General features: G+C 43.5%; 1 protein-coding gene across 2 annotated transcripts in view; it reads right to left on the bottom strand.

Moving 5' to 3' along the window:
• Window positions 1-298: 298 nt before the first annotated feature.
• The window catches only part of IGFBP4 (insulin like growth factor binding protein 4), an 86,438-nt gene continuing 60,391 nt past the window's right edge, over window positions 299-26,345 (bottom strand). The window contains exons 2-4 of one of the 2 annotated variants that reach the window (XM_077459854.1): window positions 7,002-7,159; window positions 6,004-6,132; window positions 299-2,736 (exon numbers count right to left, since the gene is read on the bottom strand). In XM_077459854.1, the coding sequence (XP_077315980.1) occupies window positions 2,602-2,736; window positions 6,004-6,132; window positions 7,002-7,159 (422 nt within the window). In that variant the 3' untranslated portion in view covers window positions 299-2,601. The remainder of the gene's footprint in view (window positions 2,737-6,003; window positions 6,133-7,001; window positions 7,160-26,345) is intronic. The other variant, XM_077459855.1, reaches the window with a different exon arrangement.

Genomic DNA, 26,345 nt, shown 5'->3' with positions numbered 1-26,345 from the left:
TAGGCCCGTGAGATTTTCTGCCCCTGCTGGCCATAATCCGGCCCTCCTAACGTCTGAAGGACAATAAAGTGACCCTTTGTTTGAATAGTTTGGAGACCCCTGCCTTAGAGGGTGGACATAATGCAGTTTACACAGGTGACCTGGACATTTGCAGACACAGTGCTCTGAATTTCTGGCTGGATCTTTTTGCACTTGTCAAAACTTTATAATATACATATATAATGGTATGTTTGACACACAGAAAGGGTGCTAATAAGAGAAGTTCATAATTGGGGTCTACATACTCCTCAAAGGCAAATTTCATGATAGATGTAAAAACCTTTTTAATCCAGAAATGTATAAATTAAAACAACATTAAGTGTATTTTTTCAAAGAAATAGTACCTGAAAATCACTTGATATCAGCCTTCTGTAATTCAATATGCAGCGGTATCCAGACTGTGAAAAGGAGGACCAGCACTTTGAGTCAATCAAAGCACTACCGCCTACAGAGATCATGCATAAATAAGGAGAGAGCAGAGTGATGGTCTTTTTAGAATGCTGCTGCTCTTTCACTGTCCAACCACTGGATATGGTCTTGATCCAGGCTGTAAATTCTTATTGAAGTGTAGTCTTCCGGAGTCCAGGATGTGCTGGATCACAAGCGAGGCTCTACAAATATTTTACATTCCACTTCAGACGAGATCAAGCTTCATACTTCACAATCAAATATCAGATGCTGGCACAGCTCGCCTGCACCGAAGCTATCAATTGTACCAACAACAGGAATGCCACACACCAAGATGCAAAATACTATTTTTCCTTTAAAGTGGTTGTAAACCCTCCCCCACAACTTTGTCCCATGTAAATCAGTATAAAACCCTAATGAACACTGCTTGTAGATATCTCCTTACTTGCTTAGTATTGTTGTAATCCTTTTTGTTCTTTAGAAGGAAGTCACTGAGCATGCCCAGATCTCCCCTGATGTGCGGCACACTCTCTATGTCTTATCTATCTGTTATCAGGACTTCCTAGTCACCTAGTCACAACACTTAACTCCCAGGAGACTTCAGACTCATTCAGAGCTTCCTCCTACACACCATGTGACCATGTGACATGACATACAATGTAAACCTGGCCATTACTGCAGTCTTATCAGTTGAAACTGATAAGACTGACAAAGGGAAACATTAGACATTGGAACAAGTAAATACTATGAAATAAAACAAGTCAGCTATGAACAGGGAAGCAGGGTTGCCATAGAAACATTGGATTGAGAAGGAGGCTTGGTTAACAGTACAGGAAGTGCTCAATGTAAGGGCGGAAATACACTCCACTGTGGACTCAGAAAACAATACTCAAGATGGCGCTGTCTAACCCCTGGAAACAAGTTTTTTAAAGTTTTAAAAAGTAAGTAATATGCGATTTGGGCTGGATTACAGTGGCTATAGTCTGATAATTATTTATTATAATGGACCAAATGAAGAGAAGCATCAGAGTGGGAGAGTTTACTTCCTCTTTAATAAAAAAGCCAACAGGAACATGTTCTTTTCTGACATGTTTTGTACTAGGCACAGCGCTTTCTCAAAGAATCTGAGAAAACGCTATGTCTAGCACTAAACATGTCAGCAGAGAACCACAGAACCTGTTCCTGCTGGCTGTTTAATAATATAAGAATATTATTCTGCATCTTGGTGTGCAGCATTCCTGCTTCTGGTACAGTTCAAGGCTTTACAAAGATACAAATTATTTGACAGGTAAAAAAGTTAAACTATCAATTAAAGATGTATGCCTGGAGTTCAGCTTTAACGTATACAGTATGTACTTGTTTTCAGAAATTTGGCATTTGTATTTTATGTCGAACAGATAAATTTCAAATATTTCACCCTTATCAGACAAAATACATCCTATTTGTGGCCAGCATAATACTTGCTCTTACTTAGCTTATAAGTGTGCTACTTTCTGCAAGTCCTAAGACTAGCTTAATCTTGACCTGCTAAGTCCTACAACTATTAAATAAATGAAACATGTAAGTATTAAACCCCCTAACCTTCCATGTCTCCACAGTTATATATAGAAGTCATTTCCTTCCAAAGCGGCAGTCTGCAGTTTGATAAAGAACTTGGGCTTCTCAGCAACTTAAAGAATTAAAGTACAGCTCTACCATTTTGGAAAATGTAACACTAAAGGCAGGATAGGAAAAAAAATCAACTTTTTAAGTAGTGCTTATTAACCGTAATTTTCCCTTAAACTTATGTAGAATCTTGAAGTATCCACTAGAGTTGAAGGTCACACTGAATGCTGTGTAGGTAAGCCAACTGCAATAAGTGTAGATAACGGATGTTCTTCCACCATGGCTATTGACAAAATAAAATAGTTCTCATTTGATTCAGTGGATACTTCCAGAACCTGTACAAGCATATAAAAAATGTAATAAGCATTGTTTATAAAGTTGATGGATGTACCGCCATAGAATATCAAATTTGCCAGGAAAGTGGAGACACCCTTTAAGTTTCTCTTGCGGTCGCTTGTAGGTTCATCATTGTAAAAAGTTTCAAGTCCCTGTAGAGCTGATTGTCTTTGTTAGGATGGCGGGTTTTCAAGTGAAAAGATGCTTGATCTTTTATTTTCTGATGAGTTCAGATGCCAACTGACAGTCTGGGTCGGTCAGAGGGTCATAGGCTGGGTTTAGCTTGACACCAGTTTTCCGTTCGACGCACCAGCATTTTCCACGCTGTCCGTCCAGAGCTGGATGGCACTGTAAGAAGTGTATGAAAGGCATATAAATGGAAATGGCAGTATAAATATCCTTGAAAGACCTGATTATTGCCAATGTTACTATTATAGTCACTGCTATATAAAATGCTTCACTAGGATTAAGGCACATGGTTACAAACAAAACCTGAAGAAAAAAAAAACTACAATGGAAGTCTAGCCCAGCCTTTTTTAACCAGGGTGCCCAGGCACCTTGGTGTGCCTCCTGGGTTCTTCAGGGGTGCCTTGGCAAAATGCCTACAAATTACCCCAAATTCCCAAAAATTGTCAACCAGCCAGCGGGTGGACCAAGCTTGCCATTTTTGTTACAAAAAGCCACATGTTTTTATTGTGCAGCATTATAACCCTGGGCACAATGTGAGACAGCATCCTAACAAGCGATTATGTCCTCAGTTGATAAGGAGAACCTCTACACAACATCCTCCCTTGTCCTTCTCCGCTAGTACTGGGGGTACATTAATTGAGTGAGGGAAACTGGAGGTATAGAGAAACTCTGGAATACTAGTCAGGGTGCAAAGGTGTATTTGCTTTGTAAGAATAAATCACCTCTAATATTGGGTGCCCTAAATGCATGGATGATGCTGCAATGTGTAAAACTGTTAGTTCCATATTTAAATTTTTTGAATGGGGTGTCTCAAGAGTGCAAAATTTTAAAGGGTGCCACGACTGAAAAAAGGTTGAGGAACACTGGTCTAGCCTATGCTGTCTCACGCATAAATACATTTTATTCTCAGAGAAAATGTTTTTTCTTACCCATCTCAAAACTACTCTGTGCTGGCAGAGCTGAGTAGTAGCTACACCTCTTAGCACAAACTTCCTTTCTCAGACTTGTAAAGAAGGAGAGGGGTGTGTCTAACCAGCTCTGTGATAATTACTTAGTGTACCAGTGCCTGCAGAACTGCACAGTCATTCTAAAGTGGAACTAAACCCTCCATTCACTTACAGCCAAGGAAGCAGCCATCCTGTTTGATCTGTGGTTGTCATAGTGCTGCACATGTGGTCAGTTATGACATCAGCCATTTGGTTTCTTGGCAGTTCACTAGCAACTGTGACAGTTTGCATCCAGAGCATGGGTTTGAATGTAAGTGCTAGTTCACATCACTCGCAGTTCCATTCAGTTCCGTGCACTTTTTTTCTGCACTAAAATGCATGCACAGTGTTCACCATGTATTCCAATGGCTCGAGTTCCATTGGAATGCATGGAAAACACTGTGCATGCATTTTGTGCAGAAAAAAAGCACACAGAACTGAACGGAACTGCATCTGGTGTGAACTGGCTCTAACTGTTTTGTGAAACAGTTAAATAGGTGGGTTTAATTCTGCATACTTTTAGATCCCCATGGGGACACAGTTCACATCAAACTTTGTTTTGTAGATATCTGTGCAGTGAGTTCTGAGCAGCTCATCCCTCCCCTATCCACTGCTTTCTAAACATGCTTGATGAAGGAGATGAGATCTTGGCTTAGACTGCACACAGCACCGGCTATGCAAGGGAAGTGTGGAGTAAAATTGTTGGCTTGTGTTGTGAATGATAGCCATTGGAGAAGACCATGATCATTCACAAAAAGCACAAACCCACAGCAACACAAGAGAGGCTAATACACTGGGCTAAGATAGAGCAGTGTAGCCACTGGTTTGTGTTGCTGAGAGTTTGCATTTTTGTAAATGATTGTGCTCGTCTCAAGTGGCCATTATTCACAACCCAAGCTGACAGATTCCACTCTTCTTTCCCCTCAATAGCAGGTAACAAGTGAATGGGCAGGTTTTGGCTTAGTCTTTCTTTTTGGGGGTGTGCCAGTTGTCCCTGGGCCCACCCTAATCCCCCCTGTGCAGCGTAGATTCCCCCTGCTGCCTGGGTTCATGTCATTTACCAGCCACTTTCTTTTTTTGAATGAGCACAGTGAATGATTGTTACAGATTCCTCACTGTGTTCATTCATAACTGAGGCATAGTAAACTGCGCAGAATGTCATATCCTTTCGTGTGGTGACCCCCCCCCCCCCCGCTGTCTTCTGGGACCTATGGGTGTCCCAGAAGACAGCTGGCCATTCACAAAGCGCTCATGCGCAGTAGGAAATGGGCAGTGAAGCCGCAAGGCTCCACTGCTGGTTTCCCTTAGCTAGAATGGTGTCGCCTGCACCCGATTTGATGGACAGATTGGCCTTGGGGGACCTGGACAGATAAGTGTCCTTATTAAAAGTCAGCAGCTACAGTGTTTGTAGCTGCTGACTTAAAAAAAATAATTTGTGGGTGGAACACCGCTTTAACTGTCCACTGTTAACTGTTAACTGCTGCAGAGAAAGGGGCTGGGGAATCTTTGTCCTCAGCTGTTTTCTCTGTCGCAAAAGTGAGACATCAGGGGTCTGTTTAGACCCCTAATATTTCACCAAAGCCCCCAGTGGGGCTCCTAAAAGAATTGTAAATAAAAAATATTGTAAAAAAAATAATAAAAATAAAAAGCTACTGATACTGCTCACTGCCCAATTGACACCAATCTCTGCCCTATTGTATAATGCTGCGTACACACTCTCGGAATTCTCATTGGAAAAAGCTCTGATGGTTTTCCCTTTGGAATTCCGATGGAATTGCCTACACACGGTCACACCAAATTCCGACCGCCAAGAACACGGTGACGTACAACACGTACGACGGTACTAGAAAAAGGAAGTTCAATACCCAGTAGCCAATAGCTTCCATCTCGTAGTTGAATCTGAGCATGTGTGAGTTTTTGCGCTCGGAATTGCATACACACGATCGGAATTCCCGATAGAAAGTTTTTCCATGGGGAAAATTGAGAACATGCTATCAAATTTTTGCTGGTGGGAATTCGGCCACCTAAATTCCAATAGAGCATACACACGGTCGCATTTTCTGATGAAAAGCTCTCATCGGTCTTTTGCTGGCTGAAATTCCGATCGTGTGTACACGGCATAAGGCCCATCACAGCAATCTGAAGGTGCAAAGCCTCTCAGAACGTACATAGTGCCTGTGAACAAAGCTGTCCAAGGACAGCTTGGTGTACTAGTATTAACAGGCGGAATGGTTACCCAAAGGGGCTTTATCCAGTGTTGATTATAAACCACTTCACCATTATTTTTTTTTAATAAGATGCAACAAAGGTGGTTAAGCGGATCTACTAACACAGGGAGTTGATAGTTCAGACCTCCATTCCAACTTTTTGGTTGTATATTTAACTACTATTTCCACACGACTCAATTTTGTTAAGCACAACAAATCACTTCTCTCCTTACCTGCTTTGGATTAAAGTATCCATCTCGGTCACAGTTTGGTATTGGGGTATTCAAAAAATCTTCCTGTGTTTTGGTCCTGAGTGATGCTAATCTCTCCAGTGCTATATTCAATGCCATGTGACAGGCACCCTAGAAAAATCATAACATAATTTATTAAAATCCTTCTGAAGATAAAGCTATTTAAATTGTTGGTGGAGTGGAAATATTTTAGAATATTCTTCTTAATGCTAACTCTAAGGGAATTTATCCCTTATGCTATGTGGTCAAACAGTACAAGGAGTCTCTCTAATGAGGGTATAGGACAGCAACAAAACCTGGCAGAAGTTCTAATCTTTCTCCTCCTAATAACACTTTACTTTAAAGTACTAGCATAATGTATGAACAAAGCTTAAAGTGATTGTTATGTAATTGCCTAATCTCTCCACCACATCCAATAAGAGAATGCTTTGCATTCCTTGAAAAAGGGAAAAATATTCTCTTAATGGCACCAATGCTGAACAAGCAACCTCCTTTGTCCATAGTGCCTACTACAGTGATTTCCAGCTTCCTTTGGGATCCCACAGGTATGACATATGGTCTAAGCTCGATTAATGTACAGTAACTATGTACAAATGGCCATTCTTTAATTCAAATGCATCAAGGATAGACTGCATATTCTTTGCTGAAGCTTACCTTAGTAAAGACCTGATTCTGGGCCTAGGCTGTAGCCTTGCTGTTCACCATAATCTCATAATTGAATGGCTGAACAGCTTCTAAATGTACGGCTAGGGGTGCCTAAGTACTGTCTCTAACCACTCACTTAAAAGCCAGGTGAGGATAAAAGAACCCAACATAGCTAAACCTTAAACACTCATTACGATACACCGCCCATTTCATAGTGGACGTGCTCATCAGATAAATGGAGACATTTTCCAATTTAATATACTGCCATGTTTGTGGTCAGCTTAAGGTGGATAAACATCCCTTTACCCTTATGGCCCTTATGTGGCTACTCTTACCATCTGAGTGGGTAAATTATTGGCAGTCTGACGGCCAAAAGTCAATTTCTTCATTCTCTGCATGGTGTTCCGGTTTGCTTTGGCTTGTTCTTTCTGGAGACAAGTTTTGTCATTCGTAGGGCATGGATTCAAGCTGATATTGGGATGGTCCTCTTCTGCTGAAAAAGAGAAGAGATCATGATCTGATAATTGTAAAATTTCAGAGGTCTTCAACAGTGAAGAAATAGACGCAACTGCAAACAATTCTATGGTTGGTAAAGTAAAGCCACAAACTGACCATAACTTAATCCTGAATTATTAAAAGTTGGATAGGAAGGTGAGGGCATCAGATTTTCTAAAGCTATTGCCAAGGTTCAGAGGCAAAGACTGTAGCGATAGATTTAGGCTAACGGGTTTTGACTCCATCTACTTTTTACAATATCATATGTATCTAAATATTTACAGATGTACAAATCCAAGTTGCCAAATATGTAGCAAAGCTCTGGATCGCTTCCAAAGAGTAAAATCAGCTTTATTGTTCAGCACAACATTCCACCTATAATTCTCCCTCTAACATGAGACTTAAAGCCCAACTCCAGGAAACGTAAAAATTCAACTCGCAGTGGGGCTGTGCCCAAATTGCAAGGGTTAACTGCTCATTTAGGTCTAGGGAGAATTTACCCAATCCTCTGCGCTACTAGACTGGTCCTGCAGCATCTTCTTCCCCATGCTCCAGTGGTCTAAAATGCTTTAAACATCAAGATCAGTGCAGGAGACATAACTCTGTAGCAGATGTGAGGATGCCAAGGGACAGTCCACTGTTGGTCTATCCCGAGATCTAAACGAGCAGGTAACCTTTACTGTGCAGGCCCAGCTCCACAGCAAGGAAGAATTTTTAGATTTTCTGGAGCTGGGCTCTACAGTTAGACTGCATTAGGGGGTGAAGAATATTAGCTGGAGGATCCTGGGTGAAATCTCTATGATCGGTTGGGGTACATTATCTACCAAGTTCTGAAAGCTGTATTGTATTAGTCAAGTTATTATACTTGTCTTTTGTAAACACTTTATCATGAATATATTGTTTAGGATTTACAATTACCTTAACTACACATGGCCATTTAGGTGCTATCCAAATGTAATTAGGCTTGGGCAATGCTACTTTGTTGTTGGGCAATGTTTTCAATGTCTTAATATGTAAGGGGTTGGTATATGAACTTTTCAAATGTTATTAAATGTAATGCTAGTATCGTCTTAAAATAGTTGATTAGAGATCAAATTCTAAAATGGTGCTTATTAATTGACTTTTTTATTGATATGGGTCATTGGTTATAGAGTTCAATGCCCAACATCACTCATGGCTTTGGATGCTCTCTGTGTCTGGGGGGGTGTGGGTAACCTAACGTTTGTTACTTCTTATGCAATTTAGTAAATAAATTGGCCCCTTTGACAGATAAGCCCTCTAAAATCTCATGCAGTAAACTTTACAATTTGTATTCTGTTTCAAATATCCAAAATGCATGGTCTGACCATTTGCTCATTCACACCAAATTTGTCAAGTCTCCAACACATGGCACTTCAATGAATCTCTTCCAGTAAAGCCCGATATCAGCACTCAAACAATAATCCAAATCAGAATCACAATTTTTTAATTCACAAATAAATATATTTGGCAAATATATATTCCAATGTGGACTTGGTTCTCTCATAAGATAACTATTTAAGCTATTTATTAAACTGGCTGCTAAATTAAAAAGAAAGATCTGAGGTATGAAAGAACCTGGAACTTTGCCTTCCTGAATATTTTCACATCCCTCAATATTTTATTTTGTTGTTTACTGTTCAAAAATCTTCTCAGTAAAAGTTTATTGAACAAGGTAGACATTTTTTTTAGCTATGGGTGAGGATAGACTAGTATATTTTGCTCTGGGTGAATGTACTCTGCTCTGGGTGGGAGGGGGGGTCTATCAGGAGACACAGTCAGCCTGGCTATTAGCTCTTTAATTACAACCAAGCAGTGTCACTCTGATCAAGGCACCATTATGTTGTGCCTCCTCCAGCTCAGTCGGCGACCTTTAACGGCTCATTCCAACCAGCTCAGCATATAGAAATAATAGATCTAATGGGTGAAGGTCTGCTTTAATATATGACAAACTACATCTGGTGGCATAGTTCTCTTTTCTGCAGTACAGTTCCACCATATTTAACATTTTATCATGCTCCTCATGTCCCACAGAAAGTCCTACCTGGCAGGTGACAGCACACAAGTTACTGTGATATGGGTCGGCCTGCAGGAAAGTGTCATCGCATTTTTTTTGGGGAATATTGACAACTATGTAATGGGTAATTGGTAAACACTTGGTGAAGGTATACATAAATTGATAATGTTGATTAAGATGCACCGTTTCACATGACGGATGTATATATTAGTCTATAGGTAGTAGGTAGTTAAAAAGACTTGCATGTAAAAAGGTGCCTGAAATGAAACTATTACTCCACAGAAAACAGTTATATATACACAAAAGGACTGACATATAAAATAAGAGCAAGCCAGCGATACAGGATTTATATAGCGCCAACAGTTTGCACAGCGCTTTACAAAATAAAGAGACAGTAAAGTTACAAAATTTAAGATGGGCTACAAGAGCCCTGCTTATGAGAGCTTACAAAACAAAAAAGTTCCCATTCTCACCTGAGCGTTTTTTGAAGCTTGAAGCTCCAAAATGCTCAGTATCCAAAATCTCTTGGTTTTCACTTATGTTCATTCACACCTGTTGCTTGAAGCTTGTAGCTGGAAAAAGTTCACAAGCACTTTTGAGCTCCATGCTACAACCTTTAACCACTCTGCGACTGCATTATAGCCAAATATAGATGCCTCCTAGAACCACACCCCGTGCACCCACTGCAGCGCTTATCCGCCGTGCTTTGTCCTTTGGACACAGCTAATTACAGATGAAGGTAAAGGGCCAATCACAGTGGTCCTTTACCATGTTATCAGCTGTTTCCAATCACAGCTGATCACAATGTAAACACTCTTGCCGGTTATCATCATTCCACTCCTCTGAGAGCCGGTAACTGCCCAGTATAAAAGGGAACATCTACACTGGTTGTCACTTATGTTCATTCACACCTGTCACTTGAAGCTTGTAGCTCGAAAAAGTTCACAAGCTACTTTTGAGCTAAAAGCTTCAACCTTTAACCACTTGCCGACTGCGTTATTGCCGAATATAGATGCCTCCCAGAACCACACCCCTGTGCACCCACTGCGGCGCTTATCCGGCATGCTCTTTGTCCTTTGGATACAAGTGATTACAGATTAAGGTAAAGGGCCAATCACAGAGGTCCTTTACCATGTGATCAACTGTCCAATCGCAGCTGACCACAATGTAAACACACTTGCCTGTCATGAAAAGGACCAAGTGTGATGTGCACTGGGTCACTTAGGGGATTTAACAAACATTTTAAATTCCTGGCAATAGTTTTTCTTTAAACCATCTTCACAACTGCCTTACATACAGCTGGCTCAGCCTCTCAGCTGCGCCACTAAGAGCCTGAGCCAGCTGCTCCTGCCCCCTCTACAGCCCAGCTCTCCGTGATTGACAGTCACTGCTCTCTGCACAGAGCAGATCCGAGAACTGAGCAATATGTAGTTATACTTATCTCCTCATCTGCGGTCCACCGCCAGTGCTCTCTGCTCTGTGAGTACCCCTATAGCAAGTGGATTGTAAATGGGGTCCTCGTGTGGGTGCACTCCCAAGCTGGCCTGTGTGTGTCCATAGACATACACTTAGCAGCTCGGCCTTGCCCCCACTCCCTCCTTACAGGATTTGATTGACAGCAACAGAAGCCAATGGCTCCCACTGCTGTCTCGGTGTCTTGTGAAGAAGAGGGGAGAGCAATGGATCGAGAAAGGACTCAGGTAAGTGTGGGGGGAGGACATACAACTACTGGGACTTATTTTACCTTAATACAGGGAATGTAGACTATAATTGGAGAGCCTGAAATCTCATTAACATGAATGACAAATGCTCTAAAACACACATTTCTTTATTTGCATTATATGGATGAAACAAATAGTTTCTTCTGCACATTGAGGACTGATAGTCTCCTTCCTTTTCTGTAGGATGGTAGAGATCAGAGTCAGTAAAGGGATAGGCAGCCTGATCCACTGACACAGACACAGAGGAGCCAGGAAAAGTGTTAATGCTTTGGGGAGTTGCTGCCTTTGGCAAATTTACTAGTAAAATGGCATCAAAGCTACAGTGCAAACTCCAGTGTTGGGTCCAAGGTGTTAATGGGGTGACCCTTGTCTCCTTTGCCCCCCTCCCCATCTCGCTGTCTGCTTTCTGCTGCTCTACAGCTCCAGTTTTCTTATGAGCTCATGGAAAGTCTGACAGGACCTCCAGAAGGTGCTGGCTAGCCCATGTGTATTTCTCTCGAGCAGAGCTGGCGTGACATCCATCCAAGATGGTAATCTCAGAAAGCAGCCTGGAGCTGGGCCAGGCTGGCAAGTGATTTTCCCACTTTATAGGCAACAAGGGAGGATGTAAGGAATTTTAACGTCTTGGCTGCTGGAAGACTGTACAGGATACTGAACAGTTATGAACCCAGGCAGCTTTTTCATTTACTGAATAAAGAAAAGCCAGAACGGCAACAGACATTCCCATTTAAGTTTATTTCTCAAGTTTGTCTCACTTAAAGCCTAACTTCAGCCAAAACATTTTACTAGTGCTGAATAGTGCGTGGTAAGGTTATAATTTTTGTCAGGTTTTTATTGCAGTCTCTGACTCCAGTAAAGAGATTTCTCCTCATATTTTATCCCTGTGACACCACAAATGAGGGAAGTGGGTCATTAGGACAGAAAGCCACGGACAGAAAGGCACTGACAGCAATTAGAAAACTCACAGAGGTTCCAAACTTCCTCAATTTGTTGCTGTTTTTTGCCTCTTTGGAAAGATTTTCCATCAGCATTTGTCCCTCTGAATGTCTCTTATCAGTACTGGAAGATGGAAAAACGGTTCCTTGGTATAGACCATACAAATATCACAGAGGTTCTAACCCTTTTCAATTTTTTTCAATTTTTCAAGAAAAAAACAAACATTTTGTCCGGATTTGGGCTTTAAACTATGCTTGTGGTTCACACCAACTTTAATCAACACGGCAAAGGTCAGTAACCCTAAAAGCAACCAATTAGATTTGGCCTTTCAGTTTTTAAGTGCTTGCCCAATATAACCATGGAGCTGCAGACCTGAAGTAATATGAAAGTTGGTAACTTCTCTGTCTGCAAGCATACACATACAACCCTCGTAATTTGTTTTAGTACTAGTGTTAGTGCAGGCAAATAGTATGACTTATAATTTGTTTGTGAGTCTGAAATTGGGTAAGGATTACTGAAGTTAACTACCATCAGGAGGTCTCTGGCACCTCCCCCTGGATCTGGATGTTTGAAGAAACTTCTACATGTAGTGGGCAGAGGCCAGGGGGGGCTGATCTGCATATTCAAGGGAACTTAGCCAATCCCCAGGCAGAATGTCCTGACAGGGTGACTGCGTCAGCCCTTAAATATGGTGGATCCATGCCAGCAGGAGAGTCAGGTGGAAGATTGAGTGCTGAGGGGGGTCGTTGCCTCCAGGCTGGGCTCACTGGCTTAGGAAGATCCATTCGGCTTTACGATTTGAACAGAATTCTTGCTTGAGATCAGTGGGAGCAAGGAGGACATAGTGAGTACATCAGTACGACCAGGGATTCACAAGGGGAGAGACTGCCACATGAAGAAAGCTTTCAAAGGACAGTGCTGTGCTTAACCCTTATATCCCTTGCCCAGTGAGATCTTCAGAGCAGCAACCAGGAGGCCTGGTAATGCCTGCAAGCAGTGGAGCTGGTAACAGTTCTACAACAGTAGAGGAGATACACATGCATGCAGTTTTGAAACCTTTTGTGCTATTTTCTAAAAGGGACTAAGAGCTCCTAGTCTAGACTTTTTACTACTGCTACTTCAAGACTGAGTGTGTCCAGGAAGAAGAACAGTCCAGGATCTTAGCTCTGTATATAGGAAGGAAGTTGTCCTCATCTGTGTTCTTCAAGTCATGTTGGGTATCCCATTCAGGTTCTTACTCCTAATAAAAACAAAAAAAACAAAGCCAAGGCACTGAGCTCTAGTGTCTAAATGCAAGTGGAAAATGCTTGCTTGGCTGTGCAGGAATAGGGGAACCAGTTTCCAGCAGCCCCTATGGGGGTAGTGCTACATTTTTTTGAAGTATTCCCCAGGTCATATAGCCACGGTGTCCCATGATATCATAACTGGTCAAAAAAAGGGACAAAAAGTACTTACAGCCTCCACAGATATAGGACCTTTAGGTCAACTGAGCATTCTGCGAATTCAGCCCCTGGCTGCAAATTACTGAATAACCCAACTACCAACTCTCTAGGAAGAGGTCAAAGGTCAAGGTTTTACCAGATTCTCTGTTACCCCAATTAGGCTAAATATCCTCCATGGTGCTTTGATCCCCCTACTTAGCACTCTAGGCCTCCATATAGCCACAATGGCATCCTCTTAAGGAAGCAGGACCAAGAACATCAGATGTAAAACTGAGTCCCTCCCCCCAGGAATGAGGCCTGGAATGAGGCCTGGGGGAAGACTAAGATCCTAAAGTCAATCACAATTATTTTACTTATTTTACTTATTTCTAGCCTGCACCACTGGCTATAAACCTCCTAGAGGTTGGCCAGGAAGACTTAAATATTTATAACTCAGGTTCCCATAGCACTCTGCTATTCCCAGGGACACTCCCCAGCAGCAGGCAAAAGCAAACAATAACCAGGGCTTAGGAGAGACCAACAGATGAATAATTAAACAGGCATCGGTAGACTACAGCTAAGCATAACTTCGTTATGCTTCGTTCTCAGGTAAGTTATTCATAATGAGCTAGTATGCTAAAAAAAAACATCACTGGATCAAGATGGGGCTCAGCTAAGTATAGGGGGGGGGGGGGGCTGGGGAGCTGTACAGGGAGATTTTTTACCTTAATGGATAAGTCCATAAAGGTAAAAAAAAAAAAAACCCTGAGCATTTAGGACCACTTTAAATTGTTACCAAACCAAGGACCCTGCATTCACTATATATCTCCCAGTATACAGAACATGGAAATGCAATTATTATAGTGAATATAAACTTCTAAATACCTTTTCTCATCAACAGTATATACAGTAGTCTTGTATCAGTTACTGTCCTTTGAGGCTGCAAGACCCCTGACTTTCTGAATGAATGAGTGACGTATATAGTGCTACCTATGTGAACTGGATCACCTCAGGGTGCTTTCTTGCCACCAGTCCATCTGCAGATTTTTATGTGGTCCTTTAACCTGTAGGGCCCTGACACACTTACAACATTGACATACACATACACATATTATGGCCAATTTTTTGGGACAGGGTCTAATTAACCTACCAGCATGTCTTTGGAGTGTGGGAGGAAACTGGAGTACCCAGAGGAAACCCAAGCAGGCACAGGGAGAACATGCAAACTCCAGGCAGATAGTGTCGTGGTCGGGATTTGAACCAGCAACCCTATTTGCTGCTAGGTGAAAGTGCTAACCACTACACCACTGTGCTGCCCTGTTCTGTCTGAACAGTGCTGATTACATGCATCCGCCCCCCAAAAAAAACTCTCTAGCAGTGACTCCAAGGCTTTGTACTATCAGCAGATGGATTGGGGACAGTAAAAGAAGGGTCAGAGAAGACAAGCTTGCGGAGAATTAACCCCTTAGGTTCCACAGTGTTACAGCCTTTTGCATTCATATACAAACACATATAAATGTTTAAGAAGCGACCAACTTAGACTACCATATAATCATTTTTAGTATATCTTAGTATCTGGCTCTACATACAAAATATCATGTACTTATTCCTCGTGAGCCATACACATATATATTTAGTTTATCATGTCTCTATGTCATCTGACAGAGTGAATATCTGTAGTGTGACTGCACAATACAAGCTATTCTTTTATTATACCACATATATATATATATATATATATATACATATATATACACACACACACACACACATTCCTACCCCCCCGTTTTTCTGTATAGATTCCAAATCGCACATAATATAATCTCCCCATGGCACACACCTTTCTGGGGGCGTTCCTGTACCCTGGTCTTGCTGGGCCTATGTGGTTAAACCTGTCGGTGTGGTGAGTTGGTTTTGGATCTCGTGTCACCCTTGGAGTAATTTCGCTGCTTTTAAACTGTTGTGGCTTTTATATTGCTTTATATTCGTCAACATGTGAGTTTATTTGGAAACAACAATTATAGTGAGCAATGTCTCTGTGCTTTATATTATGTATGATGTATACTATATTATCCTCTAAATTTTGTTGGTTTGCATTTTAGTGTGATTGTTGTTCATCTTTCATTTTATAAAAAAACACCCCTGAAGAAAGAAATTCTGAAACATGTTGGGTGTGATTCAAGGACTCAGTTTCTCCATCACGGTCTGGAACCCTTCAGTAGTATACAGTCTTGTTGTGTAATTTTGACATGCATATGCACAGCCACGTATTATGTCTACATGTATTTTGACAAATGTCTTCGGCGGCGACAGAAGACCGGGCTACCGCCTGTAAAAGAACTATAAGAAGGCGCGGTGGCCCGGCAGAAGAACCGAAGAGGGGGACAAGACCCCCGAAGTCGGAAGAAGAGGCCGCGGCGACGAAGAAGAATGCCGGGTTCCTCCGCTAGCAAAAGAGCTACAAGAAGATAGCGGAGGAGTCCGGCGAGAAGACCCCCGAAGACGGAAGACCCCTGGAGCTGTGCAATAAATTATTTTATCTTGTGTGTTGTGTTTTTTTTTTGTACTTTATTTTACAGGTGAATAGGTAGGGGTACATTGTACCCCATACTCATTCACATAGGGTGGAGGGCCGGTTATCCGGGGGCCCCCTTATTAAAGGGGGCTCCCGGATTCCAATAAGCCCCTCGCCCGCAGACCCCGACAACCAACGGCCAGGGTTGTCGGGAAGAGGCCCTTGTCCTCATCAACATGGGGACAAGGTGCTTTGGGGTGGGGGGGCGCGCGGTCCCCCTTTCCCCAAGGCACCCCCCATGTTGAGGGCACGCGGCCTGGTACGGCTCAGGAGGGGGGGGGGCGCTCGCTCGCCCCTCCTTTCCTGGCCGGCCGGGTAGCATGCTCGGACAAGGGTCTGTTGTGGACTTGGGGGGGACGCCCCACGCCGATTTTTTTTTCGGCGTTGGGGTTCCCCTTTAAGTCCATACCAGGTGGCGGGGCCAGCGACGTCTCCTTCGCGGGCCCCGCCTACCTGGAGACGCGCTCGAAATGAGCGGAATTTCCTCCGCGTGCGTGGGCGAGTCCGTTCAGTAGGGCGGATAGTACGGCGGACTTAGTACGCCGTATTAGTCCGCTGAAAAAGTGCCGTGTGTGGGCAAGTAGCCCGTTCGGAAAGTCCGGCGGACAGTCTGGCGGGAAGTCTGCCAGCAGTCTGGCGGGAAGTCCGCCAGACTAATTCCGTCGGATAGACGGCTACGTGTGTACGCGGCATTAGAGACACTAAGCCAAAATAAGCATGGAAATAAGGATTTCTAAATGTACTCTGACAGTCCTGATCTGATTACATATTCTGGGGTATCACCTGGGAAAATTATCTCCTTTTTTTTATTCATTCCCATCTGGCTCCAACTGCATTCCTGAAGGGCCTCTCTACAGTGATACAAGAGCACAAGTAATATCTTTCCCTGTATTCTCCTTTACTATTCCCTTGCTTCTTCACAATCTCTGCATAGATCTAGCATAGCTCCATCACTCATCTATTTCGCTGTGTGCCTTTACTATGATTCCTACATAGATCTTTCCACTTTCTTACTTATTTCTCATTTCTACATCACCCAAAATGATGTATTGTATGTCTCCTGCATAGTTCCAATACTGCTTCTCTCTCTGACCTTCTAATCTAATATACTAAAATAAATTATTTTTTCTCTGGTTCTTTCCCCTCCCGTAAAGTGAAACTTTCAAGACAGAGGATGCTACCTTTGTCAACCATTTTGTTACTTAGGAAGTCATTGACCCAAACTAGTATGCAGATCAGGAGTTCCAACTTCACTGACTACATTCTTCTTATAGGTCAATGGCTAACCACATAGGGAAACAATGACAAACATGACAGACCTGGCACTTCAGTAATGGCACCACCCATATTTCTCTCCTGGCAGTTTCTAATTAAAGGGCATTTGTACATTTAGTAAATAGACAATCCCACCCTTCCTAGTCCGTCTGAGCTAAACTATATTGGAACCCCAGCTTAACTGCTTACCTAATTCAGAAAGACTCATCCCAATGAAAACCTCATTAAAGCTGGCCATACCTGTGCAGGGAACCCTCACTGATTTGTATAGAGCTCTTACCCAAGACTAGGGATGCTCAGGAGACATCTCTGTGTAGAAAGATGCAACTTGGCCTCCATTCAGTAGGTGAGGCTTTGCTGCAATACCAATGTAATGGGATCATTAGAGGAACATTGCACCTTGAGAGATCCTATAGTTGTCACATAGATTGCAGCTGTCTGATAAGATTCTGCAACTTCTGATGACTTCTGGCACCCATCTTAGTGTGGAACTCTATAAAATAGGGTGTCTGTGCCTTTTCGGCATGCCTGGAGCATGTGGATAGCTGAAGGAGAGACCTTATTTGTCAGGGAGAGTTACCAGTGCAGGGAGAGGTTCCTGAGCATGTAGGATCAGTGCAGGGACACCTCTTGTTCTCCACAGGCATCCTTGTACCCAGACCAGTGATTGGGGGACCTCTTTGTTTGGCAGCATAGAGTGTCGCTACCTTATCCTGAAGCTTGCCACCTGTCCGGCAGAAGCCATCCTCAGGTAAAACAGCCTGGAACACTGCCACTCTGCAATAATCTGCTCAGTAATATACTGCTGTAAAACTGTGGCAATACTGAGTAACATACTGCTGCAATAATTTGCCATTGCCCAGTAATATATTGCTGCAATACTGTGCCATTGCTCAGTAATATACTGCTGCAATACTGTGCCATTGCTCGGTAATATACTGCTGTAATATTGTGCCATTGCTCAGTAATATGCTGTGGCAATACTGTGCCATTGCTCAGTAATATACTTCTGCAATACTATGCCATTGCCCAGTAATATACTGCTGCAATACTGTGCCATTGCTCAGTAATATACTGCTGCACTACTGTGCCATTGCCCAGTAATATACTGCTGCAATACTATGCCATTGCCCAGTAATATACTGTTGCAATACTATGCCATTGCCTAGTAATATACTGCTGCAATACTGTGCCATTGCTCAGTAATATACTGCTGCAATACTGTGCCATTGCCATGCATGCAGGTTCTTACAGGAGTAAAAAAGAAGGTTTACTTCTTCACCTTTCCATGCTTTCATGGCCCTGCCCCTTGCTGTGGGTCCATAAATACAAGGGGAGGCTCGGGCCTAGCTCTCTTCCACATGGGATTTCAAGGGGAAGGACTGCTGCATCATGTAGTCCTGCTAGAGCATGTGACCTCCCTATTGGGGGGCACCCTTTGGGAATTCAACTGCAAAGGATTCTATCTGAAATAGACTTGCATGGTGGTATACGGCATTTGACAAAGAAAAGGGCTTATCATATACACATGAGATGAAGAGGGGGACATGTGGTTACTAAAAGCAACAACTACAAGGGAAAGAGATGGCAACCAGACAGCGAAAATGCTACATTCCAAGGATCAAGGTGTGTGGTATCAGGGGCAGTGTTCATTTTAAGAAGCCTTGAGCTACGGTACCGCAACACTGGGCATGCGGCTCACTTCTGAATATGGGATGCAGCTTTAATGTTGAGTTTACATGAATGCGGCCCCACCTGGTCCCGGGCATTAGTGAGCGCCTAACCTGAAGGGATAGAAGGTCCTGCGTGCCAGGCGAGCAGACCCACAGCCCAATTTACTGCAGCAATACCGTGCCTTTACTAAGGGTTATGTTGCAACTGTTTGAACATCCTAAGGCTTATTAAGAAAATTGGATAACAGTGCCTATAGATATCATCTGCACATGCTTCTGTTAACGTTATTAAAACATGCAAGATATTATACAACATCACAGACTGTGCATGTAATCTCTCTTAGGTTGGTACCAGAACCCCAGGACCACCTATATCCAGATGCAAGTCAGTGTCAAGTTGAAGAGGATTTTGGCACATAACCAAATTTGCATCTCCAAGCTCAAAAGGTCGAGGAGGTGAATTAGGGCACTTATTATAAAAGTTTACTAAGACTTTAACCTGTTTTCTACTTTTGTATGTTTATAAGATTTTGGGACTGTTATTTCCTCAGCACCATTTAAAAATGTGGATGAAAAAAACTGCTTGGACATCCATTCCACTCGCTATTGGCTGTGTACGAGCCCTTATTGGATTGCTCAGTACACAGACAGTGTACTAAGCTGATCTGAGCAGTACCCTGTCATCGCTGTGATAGCCAATCACAGTGGTCACCTGCTACTGTTTAAATTGGAGATCCCTCTCTTTACTCTTACAACAGAGGACTAAGTTATGAATGAATGAATCTGCATCAGCAAGCAAGCTGCCAATCTATTAATTTCCTTTCATTTCACTGAGACTGAGATGTTTTCATCTCTTTTTTAGCCCCCTCCTGTCCTATACATCTACTCTCAAGCCTGTTTCTGTGTATGACCTATATACATTATATTCTTTATCCAGCATATCTGCATGTTGACCCTTTCTTTGCCACCTTCTCCCTCTGTGTAGGACCTATGCTTTTAATGTATCTAGTGCACCATTATCAAGCTCCACGATTTAACCCCCTAAATACCAGCATGTTTCTTAATTTCCAAAAAATTGTGTAAAATTCAGATCACCATGGTGTGTCTATTTAAAAAAAAAGGGGCTATTTTAGGCTTCTTTCGGACTGGCATGGTCCACCAGTGGATCCGCCCACTCAACAGGGGATCTCTCTGCTGATCCCCCCTGAGCAAGCGGGATGACAAGTTTGTGTCTGCTCCGCTAATGCAGAGGAAGGATGGGGAATGAATGCCCATCTATCTAATTTTAGCAGACAGGATCAGATGTTGGCAGGTGTCAAGAGACACATGTCCGCTGATATCTGCGTCTCCATAGAGAGCAATGGATGGTCCGATTGAGTCCGCCTGAAAAACTGACAGGCGGACCCGATCAGTCCATCAGTGTAAAAGGGACCTTATTCTGTCCTGTCCTTATTCTGGTATTTATTAATTTTTTAACAGAAAGTAGAAAAACCTTTTTTTTTCAAAAATGATTGTCTTTTTTTCATCTTTAGCAATTACCAGAAAATTAAACCCTAAGGGCTCATTTAAATTAGCAGCAGTCCTTGCCCAGATGAATCGCTTTTTACAGGGCGGCTGCCAGGCGGTAGGGAGGCGATATGTCGTCTCGCCAGTGCCTGTTTTTACCCTAAAAGGCCACACTTAAAAGAGTGCATTACATATGGGTGCAGGACGGTTGCTACACAGCCCCATTCACTTGAAAGGATCAATTTCAGTGGAAGCACCCTCCACCAAATGCAGCAGGGGGTATAGAATTAGATGCATGTGTACAATCCCCTTCAGTTGCTGAGTTGGGATAAATATAATGGTATCGTATCTATCTGCCTAGAGTTCATCTTTAAATCTTTCTCTTCCCTGTCTCCTCTATTTTCCAGTCTCCTTCATCTTCCCACTCAGTGCACTTTGCTTGCAGGTGATGTGAGCCTAGCCCACATGCGTTTTCTTATGATATCCAGGAAATCCTTGCAGATTACTCCCTGCCGAAGCTTTATTGCTTTAAACTCGAGGAATGTGTGGCCGGTCTCCAGCTTTCTCTGCTGCTCAGTCTCCAGCTGCTGAAAGGGCCATAGACCAGATCCCTCTTCCTCCTCCTCTGAGCCAGCCTGTGTCTACTTCTATAACATGCTAGCTGGAGCTGAGAACTGAATCTTCCAGTCCTTATGCCAGCTTTAGCGTTGGGCAAACAGTTCAGCCCGAGCATAATTTTGGGCCGAACTTTGGTTGATCGGACGTTCGGCGAACAACTAAACATTATGCGGTGTTTGCGGCAAATTCGAAAGCCACAAACCCTGTTAAAGTCTATAGGACACTAACATGAACAACCAAAAGTGCTAATTCTAAAGGCTTATATGCAAGTTATTGTCACAAAAAGACCAAGGGGACATGTGTCAATGCAAAAAAAGTTTCAAAAATGTCCATTTGTTCGGGAGCAGTGATTTTAATAATGCTTAAAGTGAACAATAAAAATGAAATATTCCTTTAAATATCGTGCTTGGGGGTGTCCAAAGAATGCCTGTAAAGTGGCACAGTTTTCCAGTGTTTAGAACAGTACCACAGAAAAATTACATTTCTAAAGGAAAAAAAGTAATTTAAAACTGATTGCGGCTGTAATTAATTGTCGGGTCCCGGCAATATAGATAAAACTCATTGATAAAAACATCATGGGATCCCCCCCAGTCCATTACATGGCCCTTTGGGTCTGGTTTAAATATATTAAGGGGACCCCTGCGCCATAATGAAAAAAAATTGCATAGGGCCCCTCCCCCCAAAATCCATGAGAGCATGAGCACGCAACTTGGCAGGCCGCAGAAAAGGAGGGAGGGGACAAGAGAGCGCCCCCCCCTCCTGAATTGTACCAGGCCACATGCCCTAAACATGGGAAGGATGCTTTGGGGTTCCCAAAGCACCTTGTCCCTATGTTGATGAGGACAAGGGCTTCATCCCTACAACCCTTGCCCGGTGGTTGTGGGGGTCTGCGGGCAGGGAGCTTATTGGAATCTGGAACAAGGGGACCCCCAGATCCCAGCCTCCCCCTATGTGGCATCAGAGGGGGTGGGGTCACCCATTTATGTCACTGGGTGGCTCCACCCTCAGCTATATAACAGCTGTCACAGAGAAGAAGCTTCACTCCGCGGGAGTCTCCCATGGAGGCGGAGATGTTGCATCTTTTTTTTTTGGTCCATTGGGCGGCATGAGTTGGATCTACATGGCAGGACATTTTTATTTTTTTATTTTGTAATAAAGGACTTGTCCCAAAGTGTCTCCTGTCTTTTATACTATTTTTGATACTTGTTTTTGTGAAATGGTAAGGGTACAATGTACCCATTACTAATTCACATGGGGGGGAGGTCTGGATCTGGGGGTCCCCTTGTTAAAGGCGGCTTCCAGATTCTGATGTTGTGGGGTTGAGGCCCTTGTCCACATAAACATGGGGACAAGTTGCTTTGGGAACCCCAAAGCATCCTCCCCATGTTGAGGGCATGTGGCCTGGTATGTCTCAGGAGGAGGGGTGCGTTCTCTTGTCCCACCCTCTTTTGCTGAGGCCTGCCAGGTTGCGTACTCGGATTCTGTTCTCACTACTGTTCTAAACACGGTAAAACTGCGCCACTTTACAGGCATACTATAGACCAGGGGTGCCCAACCAGTGGCTCGGGGGCCACATGTGGCCCGCGGAGCACTCTGATGTGCCCCGCGACCTCCTGCTCTGGGATGGAATAGAACACTGTTATTAAAACTCAGTTTATTACTAAAATCACAGTATATATATGGGCATATCTGTTCTGCGGGGTTACCTGCACTGAGCCATAGACTTCTGTTATTACCTGCGAGTTTGGTGAGCTTTCTCAAAGTGCGCCAAACCTGCAGAATATAATAGAAGTCTATTGCAAAGTGCAGGAAAGTCAAAAGGTACACTGCATTGCACCCGCGGTGCAGGAAAACCACAGTGCATCAGTGGAAAAGCAGCCTTGGGCCCCCTTCACAAGGTCAGTCTAACCCAGTTGGATCCTCCATTCACCTCTAAGGAGTGGCAGATGTAAACCAACCAGTGTCCTACCTTCAATTCGATAGCCAAAAAAAAAAAAGAGTTTAGTGGGCTATGTCTATGCAGAGCCGACACAGACCTGCCATCTGCCTGCTCTACTCATTGTGGCCCGCGACCGGTTACCACGTCTCTTAAGTGGCCCTCGTGCTTCAAAAGGTTGGGCGCCTCTGCTATAGACACTCCCCAGGCACAATATTTAAAGGAATATTTCATTTTTATTGTTTCACTTTAAAGTGGTTGTAAACCCTTACAGACCACTTTGTGCTACAGGTAAGCCTATAATAAGGCTTACCTGTAGCTACCCAGGATATCTCCTAAACCTGCATGGTTTAGGAGATATCCCCTGTATTTGCATGTGCTGACATCATTGGCACATGTGCGCTGACACAAACTGAAGCACGTATGTGAGTGTGCCATTGCCGTGCGCATGCGTGGGAGTGACTTCATCATGGCTTCGGCCAATCACATCGCCGGAGCCGCGATACCCGGAAGTAACCCCTGGGAGTGATGTCGCTGGCCGGTGCTGTGTATGGGCACCACATCGAGGGCTTCGATCATTATGCCTTTGTCTTGCAGGTGTTCATTTTTTTTTTCCATGTGGGTTTACAACCACTTTAAGCATTATTAAAATCACTGCTCCCGAAAAAACTGCAGTTTTTAAAACTTTTTTTTGCATTGATACATGTCCCCTGGGGCAGGACACGGGTCCCCAAACAATTTTTATGACAATAATTTGCATATAAGCCTTTAAAATTATTACTTTTGATTTTTAATGTTCGTGTCCCATAGACTTTAATGGTGTTTGTGTGCTGAATAACTGAGTATGGTTGTAGTTTGTATAAGTAGCAAATTTAAAGCGATCCCATACGATGCATAAAGAAACTCAAATTAAGCTTTCCTGAAATAGGAGTGCCATTATGCTTACTTCTGGTGGCCCGCGTCTCCTACTTTTGTTTAATTTCAGTGCCTCAGCCTCCATTAGACTCCAGCATATGGCATTCCTATGTGACCTGTAGCCCACTGTTTTTATCCTCGGACCCTTATGTCACTGCTGGATCCTGTAGAGATGTAGAGGTCAGAGGATGGAACCATAGAGCGAGGTAGGGAATGGGAGAAGGAAAAAAAAAAAACACTCCAATGGTGCAGGTCAAAAATTATTTCGGAATTCATTCACATCTTGTATGAAAAAAACAGATGCGACATTAAAATGTGATCACTCGATAATATATAAAACAGCATAAGCTTGCTTATCCTGTGCCTGTCACATTGCTGTTTTTTATATTGTCGAGTGATCACATTTTAATGTCGCATCTGTTTTTTTCATACAAGATCTGAATAAATTCCGAAATAATTTTTGACATGCACCATTGGAGTGTTTTGTTTTTTTTCCTTTTCCTTTTTGCACAAAATTTGTGTTTATCTATTTGGATTCCTGCTGGGCCATTTCACCGCGAGTACAATCTGGATGGATGGTGCTTCTTTGTAAGCTTATCGCACTACTGGGTCGATTACAGGATCCCTTCCTAGCTGCTTTTCCTGGATTTGGCTTGATTAGTTCCTCCTAAGCGCAGAAGGTCAAGCGCAATAAGCTCGTATGACACACCGCCGTACGGTTGATGTGTCCAGCAAATCTGTTAAGAGTTTGATCTCTTCATTTAAATATCACCTGTGAAGCATTTAAACTCACTGAGATCTTGTGGATGTCATACAAGCAACTTAAGATATTCATTGAACTCTATGATTTGATTACTTATTGGTAGTGATGGACGAACTTCTGGCGGGACGTTTCGCGAACGAGGACCGCGAACACGGCCGATAGTTCGCGAACCATCACGTTCGCGGCGGGCCCCATTGACTTCAATGGGAGGCGAACTTTGCAAACCTACAGGTCAAATTTGCAGCCACAAAATAATTACTAGCTGTGCAAACATAGTCCCACCACATGGCCAATGACATAACACATGTATGAGGTGAATCTGGGATCGACAACTACAAGCATTCTTTTTTTTATATGTGAAATTGTTGTGACAATTCAGGACTGTGGAGCGCATTAAGGCAATGGAGGAGAGGGAAGGTCAGGGTAGGCAAAGAAGAGGGTGCAGGAGATGATCACCAGCAGCGTGACTTACAGCAATGACACCTGCACCGTGATAGAGTGATCTGACACCAGCACCGTGATAGAGAGCACTGACATCAGCAGCGTGACATAAAGCACTGACACCAGCACCGTGATATACAGCACTGACACCAGCACCGTGATAGAGAGCACTGACATCAGCAGCGTGACATAAAGCACTGACACCAGCACCGTGATATACAGCACTGACACCAGCACCGTGATAGAGAGCACTGACATCAGCAGCGTGACATACAGCAATGACACCTGCACCGTGATAGAGTGATCTGACACCAGCACCGTGATAGAGAGCACTGACATCAGCAGCGTGACATAAAGCACTGACACCAGCACCCTGATATACAGCACTGACGCCAGCACCGTGATAGAGAGCACTGACATCAGCAGCGTGACATAAAGCACTGACACCAGCAGCGTGATATACAGCACTGACACCAGCACAGTGATAGAGAGCACTGACATCAGCAGCGTGACATACAGCAATGATACCTGCACCGTGATAGAGTGATCTGACACCAGCACTGTGATAGAGAGCACTGACATCAGCAGCGTGACATACAGCAATGACACCTGCACCGTGATAGAGTGATCTGACACCAGCAACGTGATAGAGAGCACTGACATCAGCAGCGTGACATAAAGCACTGACACCAGCACCGTGATATACAGCACTGACACCAGCACCGTGATAGAGAGCACTGACATCAGCAGCGTGGCATACAGCAATGACACCTGCACCGTGATAGAGTGATCTGACACCAGCACTGTGATAGAGAGCACTGACATCAGCAGCCTGACATAAAGCACTGACACCAGCACCGTGATATACAGCACTGACACCAGCACCGTGATATACAGCACTGACACCTGCACCGTAAGCAGCCCCAGGAGGAAGTCAGCACAGCACAGGAATGGTGGGAGCCCCTCATAATAAGCAGCCCCAGGAGGAAGTCAGCACAGCACAGGGATGGTGGGAGCCCCTCATAATGAGCATAGCACAGGGATGGTGGGAGCCCCTCATAATGAGCATAGCACAGGGATGGTGGGAGCCCCTCATAATATGCACAGCAGAGGTACAGCCCCAGGAGGAAGTCAGCACAGCACAGGGATGGTGGGAGCCCCTCATAATAAGCAGCCCCAGGAGGAAGTCAATTATATGCAAGTATTTTATATGTGTATTACACAACTATATACTGCACACCAAATAGTACACCTATACCAGTCCTTAAGGACCTTTGTGGAACTAGTAGCTAGGGATTAGCAGACTGTACCTCAGTCCCTATACTGATAAAGGACTACTGCAGCAGAAGGGAAGCAGTCAGCAGTAGTG

The sequence above is a fragment of the Lithobates pipiens genome, unplaced genomic scaffold, assembly GCF_037356315.1.
Source record: "Lithobates pipiens isolate NorthernLeopardFrog02 unplaced genomic scaffold, aLitPip1_a1.2 Scaffold_28, whole genome shotgun sequence".
Lineage (NCBI taxonomy): Eukaryota > Metazoa > Chordata > Amphibia > Anura > Ranidae > Lithobates > Lithobates pipiens.
This window is presented reverse-complemented; position numbering and strand designations above follow the sequence as displayed.